The sequence below is a fragment of the Triturus cristatus genome, chromosome 6, assembly GCF_964204655.1.
Source record: "Triturus cristatus chromosome 6, aTriCri1.1, whole genome shotgun sequence".
Lineage (NCBI taxonomy): Eukaryota > Metazoa > Chordata > Amphibia > Caudata > Salamandridae > Triturus > Triturus cristatus.
In genome coordinates this window covers 912,609,183-912,629,348 of record NC_140589.1, presented here as the reverse complement: position 1 = coordinate 912,629,348, position 20,166 = coordinate 912,609,183, and the positions used below count along the sequence as shown (strand labels likewise).

The 20,166-nt window shown below is 45.1% G+C and overlaps 1 protein-coding gene across 2 annotated transcripts in view; it reads left to right on the top strand.

Annotated features, from left to right (window-relative positions):
* Window positions 1-20,166, top strand: part of ADGB (androglobin) — a 1,188,702-nt gene that overhangs the window by 1,001,204 nt on the left and 167,332 nt on the right. For both annotated transcript variants that reach the window (XM_085611585.1, XM_085611586.1), the window contains exon 31: window positions 5,579-5,743. In XM_085611585.1, coding sequence (XP_085467711.1) covers window positions 5,579-5,743 — 165 coding nt within the window. The remainder of the gene's footprint in view (window positions 1-5,578; window positions 5,744-20,166) is intronic.

Genomic DNA, 20,166 nt, shown 5'->3' with positions numbered 1-20,166 from the left:
AAAAACGCTGCAAACCACTACAAACAAGTGTGGATGTGGTTCAAAACATGTTAAATGCATGCCACATTCATTCACACCTTCTTGCCCTAATCTAAACGAGGCGGGCCCATGATGACCACATGGGGGCTAGCCTTATTAACACCTAGTTTGGTGTATGAGGGCGAGCCTTTACAATTTAGTAAAAATCTGGGGGCAGATTTACATGCCCCTTGCAACACTTTTGCAGCCCAGCGGCAGCTTAAATTATATGGCCAAGTTAAAACATGACGCATCTAGGGAGATGCGTCACATTGTACAGCCCTGCGTCACATTATACCTGCGTCAGGTATAATGTATGCAGGGTGGGCATTACCACACAGGAAAGCCTTGTAAAAGTGACGCAGTGAAATCTTCAAGATTTCACTGCTCCACTTCTAGGACGCCACTGCGTCCAAACTTTATGCCTGTTTGAAGCAGCCATAAGGAGTGACGCAGTACAGTAAGTATAGGCCTCAACATGCATTGCTGGAGTTGTGTCGTGCTTGCGACACGACTCCAGCAATGCGTGACTTTTGGGCCAAAAGTCGGTCAGAATTTTTGACGCAGCTGTCAATCCTTGTGCCATGGTGCACCGCATTGTAAATATGGCGCAACCATGGTGGCGCAAGGGTATTGCAGGGAAACTGACGCATCTCTACAGATGCGTCAGTTTCTTGTAAATCTGCCCCATGGTCTTTACATATAGTGAGTCTCACAGGACATTGGGTTCCCTCACATCTGGGTTTGTTTACTTCCTGTGCATACCCTCTGTTGTCTTGCTGCCCTAGTCCCATCTTTGTTTGTTTATTGTGGATGGATTACACTAATCAAAATACATTATTCAGTCGAATTTGGATTCGGTAGATGTAATTGTGAGACTCAATTTTTTTGTTGAGTTTGAGATCTTGAAGAAATATGAGTTATATCTACTGATGGTGAAAGGTTGTTTGGAGACAACGTTGAGAACAGTCCATTGAGTCAAGACAGACTGATATATCCTTGCACTTGTCCAAGAGCCTTCATATGCAGCACAACAGTACGGAGCCCAAGGATGCCTGAAGCTTTTAGGGGGTAACTGAAGAAAAAAACAGTTCTGGCTTAAGCTAGTTTTGCATCACTGTCTCTCTGAAAGCCATTTTTTGTCGCAATTATCTTTTAACACACTGTGTAGTATTTAATTTAGAAGGAAAAACTGATATCAGACCATTGAGTCTGAAGAAAATGAAATAAGGGCACAGCTTCCCTTTCAAGACATTCCCATTCGGGTCCTCGCCCTACCAAACACCGAGCAATAGAAATACAGCACGATAAGTTCATTCAGAATTTTCTACAAAATGCTGCAAAAGCAGAAAATTGAGGGGCTTATTTATGAGCCCTTGCAACACTTTTGCGCCGCCGGTACTTAACTTTTTGTAACGCTCTGGCGGTGTAAGATTTGCACCATGTTACGCCCTATTTACAAAGTGACGCATCTAGGCAGATGCCTCACTTTGTAAACCCCTGAGCTACATTATACCTGAGTCAGGTATAATGTATGCAGGGTGGTACCCCCCGCATCAAAGCCTCGTAAAAGTGGCACATTGAAATCGATAAGATTTCAGTTCGCCACTTCTAGGACGCCATTGCGTGAAAACCTTACGCCAGCCTCATGGCAGGCGTAAGGTTGACACAGGCCCCATGTGAAAGGACACATTACTGGAGTTGCGTCTGTTTTCAGACACACCCCAGCAATGCGCCGCTTTTGCGCCTACAGATACGTCAGTAATACTGACCTATCTGTAACTCCTTGCGACATGATGCACTGTATTTTCAATACGATGCATCAATGGGCGCACTGAGAAGTGTTGCATTGCTGCTTTGTTGCAGCGATGCGACAATTCTCATAAATAAGGCCCTGAAGATCTGCCAATGAGAGAAATAATTTTTTTTTTCCTAAGGCTTTTCATCCACCAAAGGACACCAGGATCTCGAGACCCATATCAACACTCATGGCGCTCTAGAAACATATGAGAAATGAAAAGTTCAGATGGGTTCTTTGCTAGTGGTCTACAGTAACATAGTTGCATATATAGAAGGGATATTCTGCTCCTTAATGCAGAAAATGGGTTCTATTGCCCTGATCCGATTCACAAAACAGGTATGTGCAAATTGAGCACCGACTGGTTTCAAAAAGGGATGTAATTTGCGATGCATCCTACATGCTAATAGGTTACATCTCATATTGCCCATTAGCACAGTGTCCCAAAATGACCTGCCTAATGCATTGAATATTAATTAAGCAGGTCGCAATTTGCAAACCCCTATGTGGCTGCAAATGCAGGGATGGTTGCCTGCAAGTGACAACACACCACCATACCTTCATATGTTTTCCCAAACAGGAGATTTATTTAAAAGCAGTCCATTAAAAATAGAGGTGCTGCTTTTTAAAAAATAAAAAAACAGGAACACATCCTGGACAGTGGGACCACTGCCTGCTTCTCCTAGGCCATCCCATAAAATTCACAAAGGAAAAGTTGTCCCATGAGGACACCTGTTGCTTTGTGAATTATTTACCATCCCAATATAAAAGGTGGTAACTGTTCAATGGGCGGTAACCACAATTCGGGCCAGAAAACATTGATGCATTATTTGGTGACTCGCAAAGAGGAAGGGCACTCTCCATTTATGTCTTCTGCTGTTTAAAGTTCAGAAAGGTTTGCTGATCACCTTTTACAATGTCTTAAAGACTTTTTCAGCTCATAAATTGGGCTTTGTATGTTGTGCAAAAGTGCTTTGCTGTCACAAAGCTTGGGTTACAGTCTTTGCGACTGCAGATACCTTTAGAGAACGAGGCCCATGCTCACTTACCTTCTTCCAAAGCGCAACGCACTATCCCCTATGCTGCAGTCCGATTCAGATATGTACACATGAATTTACACATCATCCATTCATTACAAACCCTTCCACTGTCACCTAGAAAGTGCTGTTAGGCCAAAGTCATCCAAGTGCTAAAATAGTATGGCAAGCCGAGGGGAAGAGACTTATCTTGCCTGCGTAAAATTAAATGATCTATAACTTTTTATTTTTCTTATAGAGCCGGTTAGGCCATTCCAAAGTTTATTAGCCTGAAGAAAAAAAACAATGAAACTTTAGGCACATCAGGTAAAGCCCTGTCCAGCGATTTAAGTTCTTGAGTAGAGAAACATAATCTTCACCTTAGTTCTCAAAAATGCTTGGGCAGAACAATATACAGCCTGTTATGTGTTGGTGTTAAAAGACATGTGGACTGGGACTGGCAAACAATGCAGCTGGCACAAAATAGGGGAAGCTGGTGATCTAGAAGGCATTTTAGTCACAATGCATATTGTCTGATAATGGATTACTTGTAGTTTCTGCAGTTGTCATTTTGAAATTCAAAGGTTTGCAGTAGTTCAATTTTACACCAGCAATTGGCCTGACATATACAGCCAGATGGCTTGAGCTTTTAGTGATGGGTTGAAGTAGTCATCTTTTTTCTTGACCAACAAGAGTTCCAGTCAGCAAACGTCCTCTCTAAGGAACAAGTCAAAATCTGTCTTGGTGCCATTACATTTCATCAAGCTCAGCCCTGAAGACGTGGCATGTGAACGCCTTGAAACATGTGGGCTGAATAAAAAATCTTAGTCAAGAAACGTACATCTGGGAAGTCATGACAAATATATTTTTGAAAATGCTGAAAAACAATTTGATAATAATTCTAAGCTCTACTAAACATTTGAAAGTCTGGTTATAACACCTTCTATGGTGTTGCAAACTATGTGAAGAAACTTTTTATTGTATCTATGATGGTTCCTGTTGTGGCAGAATTCCGATAATAAAGTTGAGTGCCCAATCAGTGCGTTGATGACTATATGTAACTGTAAGTAGAAGCTCCCTACGAATATTTTTGTAAAATGTACTTAGGATGTTTAGAATGGCAAACTCTATGTTGTGTCCAGGACTTAAGCCTGATTGGTGTTTATCTGATTGGAGGCTATCTTTGAGTTGGTGTGAAGGAATGGGATCGTCGAAATATGTGGTAGGTTTCATTGACTGAATGGTTTTCTGGATTCCCTCCTCAGACTAAGATCTGAAACTGTTCCAAAAGGCTCCATTTCTATTTGGGACCATTTCGGTATTCACAGAAGTTAGGACTCCTAACTTTACTACTCCTAAACTGAGAAAAATCCTAACTTTAAGACATTCGGTATTCACAGAAGGCATTTAGGAGTCCTAAAGTTAGGACTCCTAACTTCTGTGAATACCGAAATGAGTAAGTGCCTTCTGTGAATACCAAAATGAGTAAGTGCCTTCTGTGAATACCAAAATTGTAGTAAGTTTAGGATTTTGTCTTAAGTTAGTTCTGTGAATCAGGCCCTCTCTCTCTCTCTCTCTCTTTATATATATATATTCACAACGAAGACCACTCAGTAAAAGTAATCCGAGGACACAGAGGGGAATTACACGGAATCCCTTTAATTGATCACTGTCGGCATAATGCAATAATGCATTTTGGCGTAACAAGCCTTCCTCAGATGCCATTAACACCGGGGTTACACCCCCGCCCCACTATGTAAGTCCTGTGGCACTCCCATTGGTGGGAGTTCAGCTGGCTCCACCTCGTTGTTTAAAGCCCCAGCTATAGTCCAAGTCAATCGACTACATTATCTACTGGCGGTCGCCAGTAGATAGTTATAGTTAGGACCTATTTTCCATAGGAAATCCGCAACATTCTATTGGGAATATCTTTGGCGCCGATTGACGAATCTTCGCAATATATATATATAGACACACACACTTTCTGCTTTATCTGTCCTTGACATGAAGTACACCGGCTTGGGCTGTGTGAGTTAAAATTGTTTTAATCCATAAAGATATGCAGGCAAGAGGCTCACAATCCCAATGCGTTTCTGCTCAAGCGAGTCTTGATCACGGGAAAGTCTATCTGCATTTAAAATTGCCCACGTGATTTTTAAACGCAGGCCGTATTTGTTCTTCAGAGCGCGCCTAGGAAACAGTAAGAGTGTTTTATGTAAGGAAAATAGCGTGATTCAAAAATGTTAATTCAATATTAGACGCTAAAAACCATTTTATACTTTCAAATTGTTTCCATTGCGAAATGTCCTCTCTGCCCCATATGCACTTTCAGCTTTTACATCTCCTTTAACTTTTTTTAACCACAACAGCCAGCAAAAGATTTCCGAACACTCGAGAGAGAACATTCTAGGAGTTCCCTGAGTACACTCAAGCAGAGGTTCAATGTAAATCTGTCAAGAACTACACCTAAATGGCCACACAGGCTCTCTTACTCTTTTTCAACCTCTACCCTTCTTCGACACCCGGATTGTCTCTGGTCAGTGTAATGGCCAGCGCCTAAATAACACGATTGCCCCTCTATTACCAAAGAAAGACCTCTCCATTGAATCAAAGGGTTGCCTCTCATGTGTGTGGCTGCTTAGAGTTGTCCATGGCGTTTGAGATTGTTTGCTGGAACCCTGCCTCTGGGGTGAAGTTATTTATACATTCAGATTCTAACTTACTTTCTTACATGTCCTTATTGCAGGCTCACCCACTGCCAGAGCCACCCAAACCAGAGTGGAGTTTGCGGATAGTAAGTGATCAGAGTGAAGCACACGCGTTGGAGGTCAAGAAAGACACCGAAAGAGCAGATGAAATAAAAGCTATGAAACAAGCTTGGGAGTCTGCAGAACCAGGAAGAGCTGTCAAGGTACAGTGAGCACTGTATGCAAGTTCTAAATTCTACCTAGAAAGCCCATGTGCACGGGCTGGGAAAGAGGACGAAGGGGGGCTTCTCTGAGGCTTTTAAGTCTCAATGAAATATTTAAATATTATAACATTTATACGTATTGTTATTTTTATAGTTATGTTCCTGGCTGAAAAACATGGTGAGTCTTCTTCACATCTCAGTAGACATTTTAGAGTTGTCCTGGCTGTTTTCTTTTTTTTTTTAACTGTCTTGTTTGAAGATATATAAAGATAAACAAGGAAGAAATCAATATTTGCTGACTTTGTTATTTAAATAGAGAGGACATCAGTGCCTAATTGTTAAACAAGATGGCTGCTTTAATATGTAGGATCATGGAGAGCTCTATAGAAGGACAGGCTTTGATATGGTATGCTTCCGCTTGCCGTACCCTCTAGAAATCCCGGGGATTGCATAGCTAAATCGAGCTTGACAATGTTAGAGTCCTTTTGAAAAATAGCTTAGTCTGTGCTTTACTTGTTCTTGTGCCTTTTCCTGCTGACAAATTACCTGTGACCCTTTTCTCCTCGGTGAATTTCTTTTTCCAGATTGACACCGTGCCATTGTATTAGTGTTCATTTCGATTATTTCCTAAGGAACCCCATTCTAAGCCTTTCCATACATGATCATGCGTCCCACCATTACCAGCTGGTATTTCTGCGTCCTGGGTAAAATAGAGAGTTAAGGCTGAGTGCAAAAGTGATTTCCCGACACTTCGCTCTCTTGTTTTTAATGCATGCATAGATACCGGAAACAGAATTTGGTTGAATTGATTGACCTCATATGTACCCCATCATTTTAAATCATTCTCTCCACTTAAACTCTGCTCCACTAATCTCATATATACCCCTTCATTTTAAATGGTTTTCTTCACTTAAACTGCTCCACTAATCTCATATGTACCCCTTCATTTTAAATGATTTTCTCCACTTAAACTCTGCTCCACTAATCTCATATGTACCCCTTCATTTTAAATGATTTTCTTCACTTACAGCAGTCTATTATTTCAAAATGGTTCGAGTGCAGTCCCGGTATATCAGAATTAATAGTTCCAAATCATGTAAATAAACTATACAGTTCTCCATGGCCATTTGGTTATAATAAGGCGGGACTCAAACTTTGTAAACTGAGTCTTCTGGCTTGGAACAGACAATTTAATCGTCTTCAAATCACAGCATGGCTAATGTTTTATTACAGTGAAGATGTTAAACCTTATGGACTTCTTCTAAAGAAACCCTCCTGACATTAAAAATGTTGGCTCGACAATTCTTCTCACCTAGATCCTTGGCTTTAAAAAACAGAGCTATTGGCTTAGCAAGTGCTTTTTGCAATCAACTGCATTCCAAGATGGCTACCAGAGTTATGATGAAAGGTGCGTGCCATCGTTGTGATGTGTTTGCATACTAGTTTGTGACATGTGTGGACATTTTAAATTTACCATAGCAGATGGCAATATTATATCAGTAAATTAAAATATTTCTAGAAAAAGACAAAGAAAAAGGCGTATAAAGTACAAAATAAGTAAGGGTGTGACTGCCTTGATAGCAGGCCTTCTTAAAAAATATAAATACTAAACACACGGGGAGCAGGTGGGAAGCTGAACGGGCAGTCAGCACCGGAAGTAGGGAGTGAGGACATGAAAAGAGTGTGAATGGGTGAGTGGGACTATACAAGAAAAACAAGCATTTGCAATGCAATCGGTCTCGCCTTTGGGAACTTATATGTATTTAGCTATGCAGCACATTAGCCTCGGTGCTGAAACCTCTGCTGTTCTTTAACATGGAGGGAAAGTAAGCACCAAACTGCGTGACATGCCAGGTATGGGAACACATGGAGAGAAATATTGCCTTTCAGCGGGAAATGGTATAGTCCAAAGCTCTGTTTTTAATACAAAATCAGGACCTTCTGTGGTCATATCACTGAAAATACAAGATTTGAAACAAATATTATTGTCTACGGGTGCTCGTGGAAGACAATTTCTATGGACTGGAATCTAGAGAATGCAAAAGTGATTCTGGTATTTTACTGATCTCTGATGGTCGTTTTCAATCAAGAAAGTTAAATAGAGGCAGTTGCCAGAAAAATTAAAAAAATAAAGTCCCTCAGCAAAAAGCAATTCTGGTATTTTACTGACCTCTACTTGTCGTTTTCTATCAACACAGTTAAATAGAAGCAGTTGAACAGAAAAAATAGTCCCTAAGCGGAAGCAGACAAGTCCAAGGGCTGATCTCCAGAACCCACAAAGTACATACACATATAAGTATATACTAAAGTATACACAAGAGGTCTCGAATGCTCAACCTAAAATCCAAGGGGAGAGAGTAACGCACAGGGTAAAGAACTCAGAAATAGAGTTACAGAAAAAGAAAAACACAGTTTCCTGAATGCAATCAAGTTCAGCAGTGGATAGCTGCGAGCCAACCAATCAGTACACGGTGAGACTAAAATGCTCTTGGCTAGGACATATGCAGGAACAGAGATGAAAGCCATTGAATCAGGAGCTGGGAAGGGAGACAGACATCAGTGCCATCCATTTATACACAAGGGTGCTGACCCAAAGCCCATTATACACATATTGGAACCAGTAGGCCTTACAAACAGACAGCTGGGGCTGTTAGCAACAGAGACCTAAAAAGGCCGTCGAAGAACAATGGACTGCTGAAACAGTCCCAGTGAGGTCAACTGCTGGCAAGCAAACATTCTTGTTCATACCCCAGACATGTGTAGCAAAGGTTTGCAGACATGGCTGGGTTTAGCAGCAGTGGTATCACTCAGTTTTTCTTTAGGCACATCAGCAGCCATCTACGCATTGGGGATGAAGATGAAAGAGTTCTCATTGGAAGTCAACAAGGTGGTGCTTGGGCAGCATAACCTTGTTGACTCCGGAGGCACTGAAAGGAAGCATAAACTTGTAGAAGGTCTAGGACATTGATATTCAAAGTATGACCCGGGGGTTGCATGCTTCCCCCTTGATCTTTACATGCGGTCCCCTGGTCTACAGGAGCAATGGACTGCTGTTTGCTCAGCTCAGCACTAACAAAAAAAGATGTTAAATAGACAGGCAAACATTTATTTCAAAGTCAATTGGTGTTAAGGAAAGAAAGTAACTAGAAATCCCTGCGCTTAACTTTAGAAACAACTGCATTTTTAAGACATTTGGCAACAAAAGTGTAAAATACAATAGTCTCTTGAAAATTCAAAAAGTGTATTTAATTAACATGCAGAACCTTTTTACCTTAATGCAATTTATTATATTAGTGCATTGAGAATTATTGACATAAAAGTGATAATTTTTAAACATGGATTTAGAAATATGAATTCTTCCACGTACCCTGACATCAACACCAATAGTGAACTAAAGAGGCAAGTCAGTTGTTAGATACACTCTTTGGGTGGCCTGGGTTTCCATTATATATGAACAACATTATAGTTTATTAAATCAAACACAGCAGAAGTTTTTGTACAGCGCACGCCATGAAATCAAGTTTGTTTAGGTCACTTTGTATATGATAATGAAGAAAAAGAAGGGAAAATGAAATGAAACATTTTCCTAGGATCACACCATATGGTAAAGTAGGGGTAGCCAGGATTAATCCCAGGTTTTCTGGCTTCACATTGTTCAATTTAGCCACTAGATGTATATCCTTCGCTTCGCCTACATTGCCTGACCATCACCCCGCTGGCATCAATGTGTCTCTTGGGCACATCACAGATGAAACTTTCTGGCCCCTGGGAAAATGTTTGTGATTACCCATAGACTAGGACATTAATTTATATTTCTGATAGAGCCTTCTAGCCGCAGATCCTCACCTTCTGAGTTTCCCCACATGCCAGATAGGATCCGGAAACGTTTACAGCAATTCCCCTGTGCTTTGGTAGGTGTTGTAGTGTGGCTCCACATCTAGTCCATGCAGCCCAGGATGTGATGTCAGGGCCACTATATCTGTGCCTCTTCCATGTGCTGATGTCAGTTATTTTCTTTTTATGGCCTTCAACCCGGATCTGGAGCTTTTCAAATCCTTTCACCTTTAATGGAAACAAAATTCCCTCAAATGGAACTAGTGTGAAAGGTAAATCCCCCACCAAAAACGGCAGGTTTTAAACCATGCAGGGGCGCTGAAATTTCAGTAAAGTACACCCACGATGTATGTCTCTGGTGCGGTGGCCTCAGACATGACTTGGCGACGTCTAACTGCTATGCGAAGATTAATAAAAAGGCCATCCTCCACTGTGAAGCCAAACTTGCTGTTGATGAACTTCAGAAGAAGTCGAAGAAGGCCAGGTCTCAGTTGACAGCGTGGATGCACTGTTTCTCCAGACCCCAATCTTAGTACTGTTTTTCATCAAGGTCCAAGAAACACAGGAAAGCCTCAAAGCCACAAGTTGGTCCCTCATTTCGTACCCTATTCCATCGCTTATCCCGATGCACCCAATCTTCCCTGTGGCCATTGGTGATGCCTCCCAGCTTCAACTTCTCAAGAAGACCTTAGACACTATCTTTGGTGCCTCAACAGAACCCTCTGAAGCACCTTTGGGCCATAAGGATTTGAAGTCGCCTCGAGTCGGGTTACTGCCAGCGGATCCATCAGCAGCTACAGCACTTAACCTCACTTTGAGGCTGGCCCCGGCTCACACCCTGGCCCCACTAAAGAAAGTCCCGACCCAACATCCTATTCTGCCCTTGGTGCTGCGACCAACAACTGAACCCTGGACTTCGACACTGACTCCACTGTTACTGAAGCCGGAAGCGAAGCAAATAGTTTTATCACACTCCAAAACTAATTTTCTACCACTCCTGAGGTCATAGCCTTCTCTCATGTATTCTAACCTGGAAACGCCAGAACCACATGAGGGCGATGATGGTGGTGATGAAGGCACCCCCTAGGGTGATGAGAACCTCTTTCTAGATTTGCAAGATGCCAGGGGACAGGACACCTCTACAGACATTGTTTTTTCCTTCCTTAACCCAAGTATGGCAACAGAGGAATCAGCTTTCTTCACGACAGTGATAAGGACAGCAGTGGAAATTTCAAACCTCAACCTGCCCATGACAGAAGTGAAGACTAATGTGTTTACTGAAGTGTTTAACCCCTTCTGTCTTCAATGAAGCATTTATTAATGTGCTGGTGGACACCTGGGCAAAGGCAGAATTTCCCTTCAGTTAATACAAAATAGCTTACTGCCTACCACTGCAGACTTGAAGGGTAGTTGTCTGCCAGTTCGGCTTTGCCATTACCCTGAATGGCAAAGCCAACACTTCACTTAATAATATATGTAGGTCTACCCTAAGAAAGCCTTGCAGAGCCATAAGGCAGGGAAGTGTATATTATTAAGCAGGACATGAATTTGATACAAGTCTTTACAGCAACAGTTCTAAATTGTTATTTTGCTGAGGAAAGGTTAATAGCCTCATTGGTTAACACAGGGTTACAGGCTGGCACCCCATCCTGACTAATTCCTGAACGAGACTACCAAACTAGGTATTGTAAGGTGTCAAATTAATAGTGGTATTAAACTCGACCTGATGCCCAGATCAATTTTAATGGCACACTTTTATAAAGTTGCCACTCTGTGACTCAGTTGGTCCAGTGGGTTCACATGGGCACTGGCCCACAGACAGCTTTCTGCCTGTCTGGGGAGCAGTGTGAACAGCAACCAGGGTTGAAAACATAAGTAGCCCACTGCAGGGGGGGTACAGGAAGCCGCTCAGGGAGTTAGCCAAAAAGGCGAGCATTATAGGTGAAGCTGCCTTTGGTGGGCAAATGGCTATAACACTCCTAAGGGACTGCCTTTTGTTCAGGTAGACAGGCTGGAGATAGGGCCAGAGAGAGAAGACTAGTGCCCAAACTGTTTTTTCAGTAGGCGTGTAGCCATAAGGTAGCCACACCTCTAGGCTGGGCTGCCAAGCTCCTCACAGTCAAGGAAAGGTTCAGACATCTTAGGAGTGGCTGGAATAATGTCCGCAAATTTGTCACCAAGTAGGAGGGGACCTGGTAGCCCATTGGCTAGTGGCAATGTTTTCCCCTCAGGACACTTTCCTGGGATAAATTTGGCGCCCTGAACATCAGATAACATCGGAACTGGAAGAAGGACTGCCCTGCTGCCCCTTGAACTGCACAAAGAGAGACTGCACAGCCTGCAGCACCTTCTGCACACTGGGCTAGCGAAGTTAGGATTGTGCCTGTGGCTCCTGACTTGGGGAAAAGTCACTCCCCAAGCTGTACCTCCAACGGTCAGTTGTCTGGCCCCATGGAACAGCACCAGGGACATTAAAGCTGAAGAAGCTCAAACCAGCAAAGTGCTAGCCACCGGAGATGATTTGCTGCTAGCTGCCACTGGGAGCCCTTGGAGGCCAATCCTCGATGGCCAAAAGTTGCACCTGAGTCAACCGGACGCAGGAGTGCCATCAGAGTCCAGAGTTTGGTCGCCCAAGAGGGACACCATCCCCTACTAAAGGATCTCGCAAGGACCGGAGTGTACGGAGAACGCTAGCCTAGCCGCAGCTGGCCTTCCACGGTCTCAAAGAGGACTTTGCGGGACCCCGAACTCTGTGAGCAAAGTCATCCTATACATCCTATGGGCAGAGGAATCACCACAAAGGCATCCCCCTTCGACCATAGCATAACCGGAGCATCTTTGAGCATTTTTTCATCCTGTATCCTCTGCATTAGGACCACTCCATTATCGTCTATGGCGGTCGTACTGTAAAGGCGGGAACTGGACTGGAAAACGCTCGAGTTGCCAGGTGTTAGACTTGGCATCTTTTGGCGTGTTTCCCCTGAGTTTTTGCTTTCTGACCTCCCGGTTTTTGCTGGTGTAATGGTTCTGCGCACTTTTCTCACTGCTGATCAGTGGTAAAGTGCAAGTGCTCCTGTAGTAAAATGTGATATGGATTGGTGTTCCCATGATTGGCCTATTTGATTTATGTGTCAGTCCCTAGTAAGGCCCATAAATCCCAGTACCCATAACTCAAATGCTGTTGGTGGGCTGCAGCACTGGATTGTGCCACCCACGCAAACAGCCCATAAAGTGTAACTCTGGCCTGCCATTGCAGAGCCTGTGTGCAGTCTGGGACTGCCATGTCGACTTGGCAAGTGCACCCACTTGCCAGTCCCTAAACCATCCCTTTTCTACATGTTAGTCACCCCTAAGGTAGGCCCAAGGTACCCCTGTGGGCAGGGTGCATTGTATGTGAAAGTTAGGACATGCCCTGGTGTGTGTGGCATGTCCTGATAGTGAATTACAGCCAATTTTGTTTTTCACTATTGCAAGGCTACCTGTTCCCATAGGCCAGAATGGGCAGTTTGATTATAACATCCTATAATCCTAACTGACCCAGGTAACATGGTAGAAATTAGAGTTTAGTATTCCTGAACTCAGAATGAAAAAATGCACCTTTTAGTGAAGTTGATTTTAACATTCTGGGTTTGAAAATACCACTTTTAGAAAATAGGTATTTTCTAGCCTAACCATCCAGCCTGCCTCCGCTAGGTTGTGTATTGTCTGTCTGGTTTGTGAGTGACAGGGGCTGGGGGAGACTCCAGGAGACAGGGTGAGTCAGTACAGGGCTAAATAGACCTATCTGCATGTAGATGGGTGGGAGGAGTAGCACCTGGGTCTGAATAGGGCTGTGCCTGCCTTCCACAATGCTGGCTCCACCTCCTGTGGTGCATCTGAGGACCCTAGCCCACATTGACAAAGGAAGAAGGTGCACACTGGCAGAATGCACCCAGTACTGGTTTGAACTAGGTACAGGACCCTCTGCCTGCAGAGGACAAAGGATTTGCTAGTATAAATATTGGGGCCCAGACCCCAAGATTTCAGAACTCTTTTGGATCAAGAAGAATGCCAAGAAGAAGAGCTGGAGAAGCTGTGAGGAGGAACTACCACTTTGCTGTGTGCTATGCTGTGTTGGCCTGCAGTGGCTGCTTCTGTCTTGGGCAGTGAAAGAACTGGACTGAACTTTCTGCAATCTACTTTTGTGAGTTTCTCCAAGGGCTTGAGGTAAAGCATGTCCCCTGTTCAAGAAGTCTCAGGAACAGCAAATACTTCAAGCTCGATGCCGTCTACGACACCGCTGCCGACTCCGTGTCCTGAAGGAACTGCAGAGGGCACCGCCGCAACGCAGCACCACGACCCTGGTCTCACCGACGACGCCTGCTGACGCTGCCACCGAGCCGCTGCTCGCACCATGACCTGTGGGCACCGCACTCTGCACCGCCTCGCTTCACAACGACGCCTTGGTATCCCAGATGACGTCGCTCCACGCCGGAATCGACGCAGCTGCTTGCACCGTGGTTCAAGGGCACTGCTCGTAAAGTTACATGATGCACCGCCCTCATCCCGCACCACAGCCTTGGCCTACCGACGCCGATGCCATCGACTCCAGTTCGTCAGCCGACTACAGCGCTTCAGCAACGACACCACCGCTGCTTGCACCGTGACCTGCCAGCACCGTGACGAGCACCGCCTTCATCTCACACCGCGACCTTGGTCTCACCGACGACGCCATCTGACACCGCCACCGAGCTGCTGCACGCACCGTGACCTGAGGGCACCACATGCCGCACCGCTGCACTTTGCACCGCAACTCCCGACGCCTGCCGACGCCAGTGCTCCTGACTTCAACAAAGAGGAGCTCGATCTGCAACGTGTGTGACTTCGAGGGCCCCAACGACTCCTGCACCTACCTCCGGAACCGACGCCTGCGGACGCCGTGTGCTCTGAGGCTCAAGAAGAGGTCATCGATGCCCTGCATTTCTGAAAGGTATTGTTTGTGGGTCTTCCCGACACCGTAGCTGGCCCACGACGCTGCGGTCAGCCAGAACTGTTTGGATTTGTTTGCTCACGATGCTGTGATAGCCCCGGATGGAGCTATCGACATCAAGGAACTGTTTTACAAGGTTATTTTAATAACTGAAGATTTGTAAGTACTGTATTGTGGATTTTTATCGTTTTAGTCTTGTCTTAAGTATATAAAAATATTGGATATTTTTCTAAACTGGTGTGGTGTCCTTTTGTAGTGCTTACAATGTATACTGTTGGTTATGTGCAAATGCTTTACACACTGCCTCTAAGATAAGCCTGACTGCTCGTGCCAAGCTACCAAGGGGGTGAGCAGGGGTTATTTTAGGAGTGTAACTCCCTTATCCTGACTAGGAAGAAGGGTCCCTATTTGGACAAAGGTGCAAGCCCTTGCCAAGTAGAGACCACCATTTCTAACACTAGGTAACTGAGTAACTCTACCCCACTGGCCCCCTAGACCTTCTCCCTGTCAGATTTGAATGCCACAGCCGGGCCAGAGTTGCCGAACTGTTTCAAACTTTTGAAAACTTTACAAACTTTTTGTTGACAAATGCTGGTTTGCAGTTGAATTAAAAAGTGATAATACCTTTAAAAATCTGTATCCCCAGAACCCTCCGGTGGACGTTGCTCACCATGATCTCTAAAAATTCATAAAAATATACTTTATTTTAATAAATGTTATAAATTGGTGTTGTGTTTCGTATATCTTGTGTGGCTTTCTTATTTCTTTGTTTGGTACTGTTAAATGCTTTACACTAAGTTCCTTTGTTCAAACCTGCTGGTCGAAAGTCATAGCTACCCTAGGTTGAGATTAAATTGTTCAAATGAGCCTGACTGGGCCCAAGACAGTTTTTGCAAGTGTATTCGACAGTAAGGCTGCACATCCATACCATATAACACACCCAGATCCTCATATTGGTGCCTAGCAGTGGGATCCAGAACTTCTGTTTAGCTGTACCAGGGAATTAATAGGTTAACAACCACAGAAAGGACTTGCTAGGTTGACCTGCAGTGAGAAGTTTTTAAAGTTAGCAAGTTCTGTCGATCCAAAGGACTATCTTTCTAAAACTAAGAAGTGGAAAACCAGTCTTCATAGAAGTGGCAAAAAGTTTTTCAAAGTTGTCAGGGATGGAGAACATAGACATTGACTTGGCCATCCTGCCCACACTAAGGATAAATGAGTTGAGGGTGCTATGCAGAAGCAGTACAATTAGTCCAGGAATCATTGCCAGAAAGGAGGATATTGAGAAAACCATCAGAGCTTGGGAAGAAGCAAGGTGAGCCCAGGCCCAACTGGCAGAGGACATCACCCCTGACAGAGATAATGAGGAAGATGGCAGAGGTCATTTTGATTTGGCCAAGGCATGGCTCCCCATCTGGGAGCGAGAGGAGGTTCACTTCTGGAACGAGAACCAAGGATCTGGATGCTCAGTTCAGCCTCATAGAGATTGAGGAGAAGCAGCTGTCTCTGGAAGAAAAGAGATTGTCCTAGAAGAGAGAAGGGTCAGGCTAGGGATGAAACCCCAAGGACATGGTGGCAGCAACAATGAACAGAGGTGTATACAAGTGGTTCCTATGATCCCAGGTTACCTAATGGTATAGTTCCTAAGTTTGTAGAAGTGGATGGCATAGATAAATGGTTGGCATCCTATGAGAGAGCTCTCAGGATGAGATCACATTTTTGGTCATTTTGCTGAAAACTGATTCCAACAGTAGGGAGAGCTAGACTGCTGAAACTTGAGGATGCGGTGGCAGAGTCATACACCCACATGAGGGAGACGCTCATCGAGCTATTTGGTCTCGCCCCAGAGGAGTACAGACTTAAGTTAAGGACCATACACAAGGGTCAGCATAGACATGGATGGACTTTGTAGATGACTCTGTGAAGTAAGTGGAAGTCTGGATCAAGGGTAATAAAGTAGATACCTATGAGGGGCTCTACAATTTGGTGGTAAAAGAGTACATACTCACAAATTGTACCTAAGAGAAGTTAAACCAGCATGTGGTAGAGTCAAAACTCTCTAGCCCTAGAGAGCCGGGCAACAGAGCTGATGAGTGGGTTAGGACAAGAGTACCTAAGAAGACCCAGGGTGGTGATCCCAAGAAGGGTGGTCCGGCTCACAGAAGGCATAGGAAGGGGGAGTAGTAAACATGCCAATGAGCGTCCTTCAGAATCCCAGAACACTAAGGAGGGGATCCAAACCCACCCCACCTCAAGCAAGCAGAGTATTGGGGACCCAGGTCTAAATAAACTCTTAAACAAAAGGCTGTGCTGTGACTATCAGCAGCCAGGGCACTACAGAGGGGTGGCAGCCTGCCCCAAGAGAATGGTTGCCACTGGGATGGCCAGTGTAACCTTAGAAGGGTACACATCAGATGAGGAGGTTCTGATAGCTTTTAACTGGGGAAAGGGCTCAGATGGTAAGCTGGTGATTCCTGAGGGTGTTAGTAAGCACGTCCACTCCCTCAAGGTAAATGGGATTCCAACCATTGCCCTGAGAGACACAGGTGCCAGTCACACCATAGTGGGCAACAGGTTAATGTCTCCAGATCCGTATTTGCCAGGAGAAGTAAGGGGACTAAGGGCAACCTCAGGGGAGGCTAGTAAAAGACCTGTGGCCCTAATCTCTCTAGAAGCAGGGGGTACCCTTAGTTAGACTGGGTTGGCAGTCAGTCCTGCCCTCCCCCTAGATTACATCCTAGACAATTAATCCCCCTCTCCCCCCCCCCCCCCCCAGAGAATGTTCTGAAACCAGAAGGGACAGTCACCCAGGGTGTTGTCCAACCAAGGATCCAGGAGTTCCTGTCCCAAAGGTTATGAGACTTAGGCCACAAAATAAAAGTAAAAAGGGTAAAAGTAGGAAAGGAAGGCTACTCTTAGTAAGAGACCCAGTGAGACAAAGGTATTCTACCTGAGTAAGGGAGAACTCAAAAGTTGGCATTGGCAAGGCCTCTCCTGACTCCCATGAAGTCCTGGAGAGTCAGGCTACTGTTCAGAACCAGGGTGTCATCCATGAACTGACAGAAGTCGGGGTGGGAGAAGGATGTTTGCCACATGAGGTATAGCTCCCACTCTGAAAAGTTAGAGAGGCTCCAAGAATCCCCAGTAGGCCCTAAAGTAGGCCACCCACCTGTCAGTGGAAATCTCAGGATGTGATCTGGATATTGACAACTGTCAGTAGCCTCTGTTGGGTGCCGGCCTTTATAGCAGCATTGTTTTTGGCATGGGAGGCAGACCCTGTGGCAAAAAGTAAATTAAGCCCGCTGACCCTGTTGGTCATGGTGCCGTTACTCAAGTATTGGGTGACCTCGTAAGGTCAGCTAGTTGTTGCCCTAGTCAAGGTAGGATTAGCAGAGTTAGGTACCCTCCAACCCAAGGAACAAGGCAGCGATGGTAAAAACACAATCTCAGCTAAAGTCCAGTTTAGGGTGTAGATTTCTTCTTTTTCTTTTGAAGTTTTATATAGGACGAACACAAAGGTAACATTGCGCTTTACATGATTACCAGCTGCATTACAGATGGACACATTCATTTTTGTTGGGTACGGGGAGACTCAGTGATTTGCTGAGAATCAAAGGATGTTGAGCATCCCTGCCGAGATTCGAACCCGGTTCCCCAGCTTTGAGATCGACCACTTTAGGTCTTGTTATAGTTGAGGTGGGTCAGCTTCCCAGAGGAAATTACCCTGACAGAAGGATGTGAGGCAGAGTAGGCCCTGCAATAGGTCAGCAAGTTTATCTACATCCTTCCTCACTGAACAGTCAGGAAAACTCACCCACAGTGGAGTTGAGTTGTCCTCGATGTGTTAGCTGGGGAGGGGTTGTGTAAGGAAACAGGCTTTTTGCAGGTTTCCCCCCACATTTTGCTCCCATTTGGTCTACTAGCTGCTGGTTTTTCGACTCTGAGATTGTACTGAGGCCTGATAACCAGACCTCAGTGCCTATGTTCCTACACATTACAAATTGTATGTCGAATTGGCTATCTCCAGTTGGCAAGGACTAACCTATTTGTCCCTAGTAAATGGTACCCAGGTTACCAAGTGCATTTAAGGCAGGGTGTCCACCCAGAGCGGCAGCACTGTTTGTGCCAGCCTGTGTGTGACAAGATATAAAATGGCTCCTATCCTGCCACTGCAGACTGGAAGGGTAGTTGTCACACTGCCAGTTGGACTTTGCCACTTCCCTTAATAATATATGTAAGTTCCCCTAAGGAAAGCCGACAGAGCTCTAAGGCAGGGGACTGTATATTATTAAGTAGGACATGTATTTTATTTATGTCTTAACAGCAACAATTCTAAATTGTCGTTTTGCTGTGGAAAAGTTAGTAGCCCCCATTGGCTAACACGGGTTACAGGCTGGCACTTGTGCCTGGCTAATTCCTGAATGGGGTTACCTAACTGGGTACTCTAAGGTATCAAATTAATCGTAGCATTAAATCCAATCTGATGCCCAGATCGAATTTAATTGAATTGGGAAGAGGATGCAGCCTAATGGCTAGAGCGGCTGACCTTGAAGCTGGGGGACTGGGTTCGAGTCTAGGCAAGGGACGTGGTTCGAGTCTAGGCAAGGGACGCTCAACATCCTGTGATTCTGGGCAAATCACTTAATATCCCTGTGCCTAACAAAATGAATGTCTGTAATGCAATTGGTGCTCATGTAAAGTGCTCTTAAACCTTCGGGTCAAGTTTGCACTATATAAAATTCTAAAAAAGTCACTATTAAAGTAAAGCAGCTTTTATAAAGTTGCCACTCTGTGACCCAGCTGGTCCAGTGGTCTAACATGGGCCCTGGCCCACAGACATCTTTCTGCCCACCTGAGGAGTTGTGTGAACGACTCCCAGGCTTGAAAACAATAGCAGCCCACTGCAGGGAGTGGTGTCACATCCCCCTTGAGGAAGCCAAGGGGATGTTAGGCCTTTGGTGGGCAAATTCTATAACATCCCCAAGGGGCTATCCTTTGTTCAGGTAGACAGGCTGGAGACAGGGCCAGAGCCGGAATACCAGTGCCCAAACCAGTTTTTCCGTGGGCATGTAGCCTTCAGGTAGCCACAACTCTAGGGTGGCTACCAAGCTCCTCACAGTCAAGGGAAGGTTCAGACATCATGGGAGTGGCTGGAATAGTGCACTCTGGGTTCCCCGGAAATTTGTCACCAAGTAGGAGGGGACCTGGTAGCCCATTTGCTAGTGACTGCGTTGTCCCCTCAGGCCATTTCTCCAGATACATTTGGCACTCCTAGCACACTGAACCTCATATCACATCAGAACTGGTTACCGTTCCTGGTTATGACAGATCATGGGCGGCGATGGAGCTTCTCACCACCTGCGATCTCCCTGGCCATACCCAGCAGCCATCACCTCCCCGCTTCCACGGGAGAGGCTTGCTGATGTATCGGAGACACCGGCAGCGTGCGTAAAGAACCCCTGGAGTGAGACACAAGGCCGGGGGACTGCTGAATATCCTGGATCCTACACGCACAACGGAGCCAAGATGGCGCCCCCACTCTGATCTTGGACGCTGTCCTGATTGCACTGGCTGCCGCAACAGTACATTTGTGCAGGGGAGGTGCCCCCTTCCCGGCAGA